Genomic DNA, 7500 nt, shown 5'->3' on the forward strand with positions numbered 1-7500 from the left:
TCATTATACTTCGTTCAGTTACGTATTGCTGTATATATATATATATATATATATATATATATATATATATATATATATATATATATATATATATATATATATATATATATATATATATATATATATATATATATATATATATATATATATATATATATCAAATATCTTGACCCCATAAAATCCCACGGCGAAAACTCGTTAACTTAGCTTTGTCTAAATATAAATCAAGACATCTATATCATGTATGGTCCATCAAGAAACATTCCACATCAAAAGAAAATAACTCAGTTGTTTCCATTTTCGTGTGATTTTATCAAAATTATCTTATCACGTTTCATTTTGGATATATATATATATATATATATACATATATATATATATATATATATATATATATATATATATATATATATATATATATATATATATATATATATATATATATATATACAGCAGTTAATTCAACCCTCATGCGGCCCATAAAGTGAACAACATAACATATGGGATTAATTGAAATATAGACGGGCGATCCCCAAACTCACTTTTCCAGACACAATACCTCGTTGTAGTAAAAAATAACTACCTTAATTTTATGATGGTGTGCACACACAATTAATAATTAGAGAAATATCCAATAATATAGGTTTTCCTAACACTTATTAGTAGAAAGATGGCTGGGCACACGGGGATGGGAGTTGGTTCCGATGAGAGGATTATTGGCCCTCACCTGTATCACTTGTATTAATTGTATCACTATCCCACAGAGGCTTACACGGGCCTCTTTGTCCAAAACCCTCAAAGTCCATATAAGTCCATATCACTCACACATATCCTATCACTGACTTGCGGCTGTGGTGGAGTGGCGGAGTGAAAACTTCATTAATGTTTTGATGACTGAAACGACCTTATGCGCCCTTCTCGTCGCTCTCCGGCGTAAAGGTACACACGGAAAGTAAGCATTCCGAATTTCGACAGGGTGCAAAGCGTCAGAAAGCAGCGTTAAGTGGGACCCAGCGTAAAAGCGAGTTGACTGTATATATATATATATATATATATATATATATATATATATATATATATATATATATATATATATATATATATATATATATATATATATATATATATATATATATATATATATATATATATATATATATATATATATATATATATATATATAATATATATATATATGAACTCCAATCTGTTCAGCAGGTTGTTAGTTAACCGAAAAGATAGTAACGAGGATCACTGTATATATATATATATATATATATATATATATATATATATATATATATATAAAAACATATATATATATATATATATATATATATATATATATATATATATAAATCACAGAAAGCGTGGATAGATAAATCTTGATAAAATCACGAGGAGAAAATGCACCAACAAGATTATTTTCTTTTTTAAAAATGTTTTGATCCAATCCATACATATAAGATGTCTTGAATAAAAGGCGAAACTAAAGATATCCGTTGTTTCCATTTCCGTTGATTTTATCAAGATATATATATATATATATACATTATATATATATATATATATATATATATATATATATATACCTCGTTTGACGAACACCTCGGTTAACGTAATTTCCGATTAACGAACTGCCTTCCATAGGATCTTCAATTAGGTTAACGAAAAAAATAAAACAACGAACTATTACCGAACCAACCTCAACATATTTTCGCTTGCACTGACCGGGCAACCAACTTTAGTATCAGTCCGCCAATACATTAATAATTGGTTCTAGAAACTAAATTCCCCTATTTTTGTAAATATCCAAAGAAGTTATACTATTCAATAATTTTAAAAGTTTAATATTCAATTTTTAGTCATTTTAACAATTATTGAACAAATTGAAGGTAAAATGACTAGTTTAATCTTGACATCAGCCTCTTAACACAGCAAACAGGCGTCAGTCTCTCTCTGTTTTCACTGAAGGGCAACATCTTGCTTGAGACTCTCTTCAACTAAACAGCTTTTTCTGTGTTTCCAAGCAAATTATTGGTCCATTTTGAAATATATTTTATATATTGACAATATATAATGCAGTGCAGCGTGGATTTAAAAATAATCTTGAATTAAACGAAGCTAAATTTTATGGTGAAATGGCACCATGGGGTGACTTCTCTTCCCACCCCAATGCCTTCTCTTCTTCCTTCTATCCACCCACATTCTAATCCATCATCATCATCATCATCATCCAGAGAACCTTACACACCTCAAGTAAGTGAACTTTCTACCATTTTTGTTGAATTTGAAATTTTCGGTGAGCTGGAACCAATACCCAAAACCATATATAATATATATATTTTTTAGTTAACGAATTGAAGATCATATGGAAGGCAGTTAGTAAATCGAAATTACGTTAACGGTGTTAGTTAAGCGAGGGTCACTGTATATATATATATATATATATATATATATATATATATATATATATATATATATATATATATATATATATATATATATATATATATATATATATATATATATATATATATATATATATATATATATATATATATATATATATATATATATATATATATATATATATATATATATATATATATATATATATATATATATATATATATATAGTGCCAAAATGGAAGCCCCTCGAAATCGAGGATGGCTGGCTCAAGGGCCTCCTAGGTGTGAATTTGTTAAGGTGTATGGTAGAAGCTGTCGCCAACACAACAACCACACCCTTAGTTAACGAGCTGCATGACCCAGTGTCACGGAATAGTCCAAGAAGACTGGACAGCTCGCCAACTGCACTGGCTAACCATCACCCAGGAATACGATCCGCAAATCGATTAACATCCAGGCTCCCATTCCTGCTGGGTGTACAGAGGCAAATGGCGTAAAGAAACTTGCCCATAGTTTCACCCTGCCCGAGGATCAAACTCGGGTCCACTCGCTTGCGAGGTGAGGATGCTGACCATTACACCATAGGTCGCCTGCTGACCATTACACCACAGGTGTATAACTGTAATTAAGCTGAATTTTGGTCCCCTGTAAATATAGTGCCAAAATGGCACATAAAATGTCATTTTAGAACAACATTTTTTTTTTCCACTGTTCTTGTATCAGGCTATGTGGTAGCATGTGAATTTTAGGTATTTCTTTCAATTACTAAGAATTATAATGAGCTAAAATATATTTTGTAATATAGTCCAGAATGCGACGTCTAGCTTTATACCTAGGTATGTAAATGCCTAGCATTAATTTGACAGGCCAACATAGAGGCAATTAAAACATCTAATAATTACTTAAATACGTAATATTAGGAGGAAACGTCGCTACCTGGCATTTAATATTTTTTGCTATACTGTACCTGTATTCCCAATATTTCAATACGTACATGTATTTATAAGACTGATTATAAATACTTTAGCTAATGCAAAATGTCATTTTAAACAACTTTACAGATTCTTCAAAATTAGGAATAAATTTTTTTGAATAGTTTATGATCTGCATAAATTAATGTGTTTTCTTTTTCCCTCTTGCAAGCTTCTTCCTTGGTTGGGCAGGTGCAGATCCCAAGATTCTTGCATTCAACAGCCAGTAAGTACAGGCATTACTTCACTGGCATGTACACTCATTTTATTTCAGTGTATACACAATGTTTCATTTTGTTACTGTACTTATTTATGACTATTTATTTTCAATGTTCTCTCTGCACTGATAATACATTATTTCAATTGTATATTACATTTATGAGCACAGTTATTTACACAGACTGTCTCATTAGGACATAAACACATCATTCTATTAATGTGCATGGATACCATTCAGAACTCGTGACACATTTGGTAAAAAAAAGTTTTGGATAGAGATAAGGAACAAAGAATTTCAAGGGACACTAACAAACAGCATAGAGAAGTATGGTATATAAAAAATATCCAAATTATACATACTCTTTGTGAAAATTAAAATCAAATATGAAGAGGATCATTGTTTTAAAATACAATAAACATTTTTAGTTATATTTTTTGAAAGCATTACTCACTTGTATGAAATGATGATCTGCTTTCTATGTCACTTGGAAAAATCTTTAAAATATATAATTTGGCAAATGGGAATTTTGAATAAAAGGTAAAAAAAAAAAGGGATAGAAAATTATTAGAAATACTCTAAAAACTGTCAATTACTGTAGTACCTAAAATTGAATAAAAATAAAAATCACATTGATCAATGACTGGTCAAACTCACACACATGCTAATTCATGCTTCACAGAAACAACCGTGCATAAACATGAAGTATTACTGTACATGTATTCTATTACATCCAATGAGTAATACCTGTAGCTTAATATTCAAACAAGATACTTTCATTATTCACATATTTTAGTGGTATTTTAATGCTATTCCGAATTGTAGAATTTAAGAAGTAATAATATCCAACCCTTTTTAAGGGCATAAGTTGGTCTATGTGCATTAAACTAAACTTGACTTCAGGTGTTTTGGTGTGGCAACCTTAACTAACATCAACCACAAAATCGAAATACCTTAAGGTTTGACCAAAAATTAAATCAATCAATTATAAAACAAATCTACACACATATTGAACGTGAGACAAGGCACACACAGCATTTTAATCATGCAAGGGTCAGGCGGGAGGGCTGATGTACGGGCATATAATATCATGCACCGGCACACTCAATTGGGCAGGAAGAGACACCAGTTCAATAACTAATAATTACCATCTTCCCAATCCACAACCTTCAACCAATTCCCACCAGGAACAATTCATTCAGTTAATAAAACTCCAAGTACAAAGTTTACCTTTATAGTATTGTTTATATATACTGTACTGTATTACTCTATATGAATTATTTTCTAAATTTAATTTATACAGTGCTGTACAAGGTAAGAAAAAGATCAGGGTGTGGACCTGGGTGGCTAGACATGTGGTTGGCTTACCTTCGACCTTGTTGTGAGGCATGGGCGCCAGCTGGGGTGAGGGCGCCTGGGCGTACTGGCCGTACACGGGCGCAGGATACACAGCTGCAAGAGGGTGGGGTGGACACTGTCAGCCACACACACACACACACACACACACACACACACGGACACATACATGCCATTGCTACATCACGAAAACTACTGCTCCAGTGCTACTCTACCCTGAACTACATGGTTATTTATATGGCTAAGATTACATCAACACCTTAAACACTTTAGTTTAACTGAACACCACAACTCCCTTAATTCTTTGACATAAGAAACTAAATAAAGCATGTGGTGTTTTATCTGTATGAGGAAATACTGTACATCAAAATGAATTAACATGTGATCCTGGCTACATACTGTATATAAGACAACTCAGAGCTAAAGATAAATATGAGGGGAGTACTTATTTACTTATACAAACACCCTTACAAGAATTAAACTAATAAATCTTAATGATACATGAACTTTCAGCACTCTATAAGCTTACAAAATATAAAATCTGCCTCTACTATAAAGTGTTTGGTATGAGAAGCCATTAATCAGGTGATGACTAGACCTCCAAGGTAACAATATTGACTGCATGAGAATCTTGCTTACCAACTATTACTTTTTTTTTCATTCCCAAAACAAGAGTTGAACTTCGAATAAATATGTAAAGGATGCATGTAATTTTTAATATATGGTATTTTTGTTTTATAGAAGCAGTATAGTATTCAAGAATGCTTCACTGCACAATGTTTAAGTTTTAAAGCAAAAATGCCTGTATTTATATCATTACTGTGTACACTAAATCTCAAAATTTTGTTTATGTTAACATTGAAGAAACAACACTTGACAACACTTCACACTAATAGGTTATTCTTAAATGTGAACACTTAAATGATCATTTAAGGTCAAGAGCTACAGAGCACATCCATCAATTTAATGTTGTAATATGAACTTTCTTAGTGCATAAAATTAAGGGTTCCAAAATTATGATAACATACTACAGGTATTATTAAAAAGTTTTAATGTATTCTGTCTTCACTTATTAGATTTTCCTCAATGAGAGGGAACTCTTATCTGTAAGGTTCAATATGAGATGATGTACTGTACTGTACGTACAAGGAAGTAAGCAGTGCATACTACTGTACATTACTATCATGGCTCACTGTTAAATTATCTCTTGCAGTGTATGAAAATTGTTTCATTGCTGTGTCCACAAATACTTCAAATTATTTTTTATATCTACATTTTAAGAAAGTTACGTTTCTGATTATATATATATATATATATATATATATATATATATATATATATATATAGATATATATATATATATATATATATATATATATATATATATATATATATATATATATATATATATATATATATATATATATATATATATATATATATATATATATATATATATATATATATATATATATATATATATATATATATATATATATATATATATATATATATATATATATATATATATATATATATACACCCTGAACCCCGACTTACGACTACGTGGACTTACGACCGTCGGGACTTACGACCGCCTCAGATATAGATAAAAAAAAAAATAAATAAAAAATTTTAAATGACACACGCATTTTCTATACCGAAACGTTTCCAGTTAATGTAGTCTCCATGTATAATTAGAAAATTATGGGGGCCCCATGTGCATTCAGCTGACTACATTAAAGGTTAAGTGCTCAGTCACACTGTATCCATTCCTTATTATTTATTACTTTCACTGTACTGTATCCATTCATCATTATTCATTACTTTTACTGTACTGTATTTCATTGTAGATTTTTTATTAATTTTTTATTTTTATTTTTTTTTTATCTATGTCGGACTTACGACCATGTCGGACTTGCGACCTGGATTTGGGTCCCTAACCCCGTCGTAAGTCGGGGTCTAGGTGTATATATATGTGTGTGTGTGTATATATATATATATATATATATATATATATATATATATATATATATATATATATATATATATATATATATATATATATATATATATATATATATATATATATACACACAGGTTGTACCTCTCTAGTCCGGCAACCTCGGGACCTGACCGGCGCCAGACCATGGAAATTGCCGGACCATGGAAATTCACCCTTTTCCTAGATAGATAGTGACTTGTGCTTATGCTTGGAAGCACTAGCACCACTTTCTCTGCATCATTGTCTCTTTGAAGACATATTGAAGAGTTAAATGTCGTATAGTAGCTTCTCAAATTTCACGAGTTTTTAATTCTTAACGTATTTTATTGGAACACAAAAAATAAATAAATAAAAATTTTGAAGGCGGAAACTTGAATTTCGACAGGTTTGAAAGGCCCGCCAACGTGCATAATCGTGTAAACAGCGTCATTTCTCTTATGTACAAACGATTCATTATTGTTTATTACTGAATGTCTTTTTTACTGAATTAATGTTTATGTGTGCAAAATGAGCAATACAATTCATTAATAATACGTAGA

The 7500-nt window shown here is 30.3% G+C and overlaps 1 protein-coding gene across 16 annotated transcripts in view; it reads right to left on the reverse strand.

Annotated features, from left to right (window-relative positions):
* The window catches only part of LOC121868794 (CUGBP Elav-like family member 4), a 227719-nt gene that overhangs the window by 23388 nt on the left and 196831 nt on the right, over positions 1-7500 (reverse strand). For 14 of the 16 annotated variants that reach the window (XM_042369731.1, XM_042369717.1, XM_042369720.1 and 11 more), the window contains one exon: positions 4969-5052. The exons of the other annotated variants lie outside the window; for them this stretch is intronic. In XM_042369731.1, the coding sequence (XP_042225665.1) occupies positions 4969-5052 (84 nt within the window). The remainder of the gene's footprint in view (positions 1-4968; positions 5053-7500) is intronic. 16 annotated transcript variants of the gene reach the window in all.

Source organism: Homarus americanus, unplaced genomic scaffold, assembly GCF_018991925.1.
Source record: "Homarus americanus isolate GMGI-L3 unplaced genomic scaffold, GMGI_Hamer_2.0 scaffold30535, whole genome shotgun sequence".
Lineage (NCBI taxonomy): Eukaryota > Metazoa > Arthropoda > Malacostraca > Decapoda > Nephropidae > Homarus > Homarus americanus.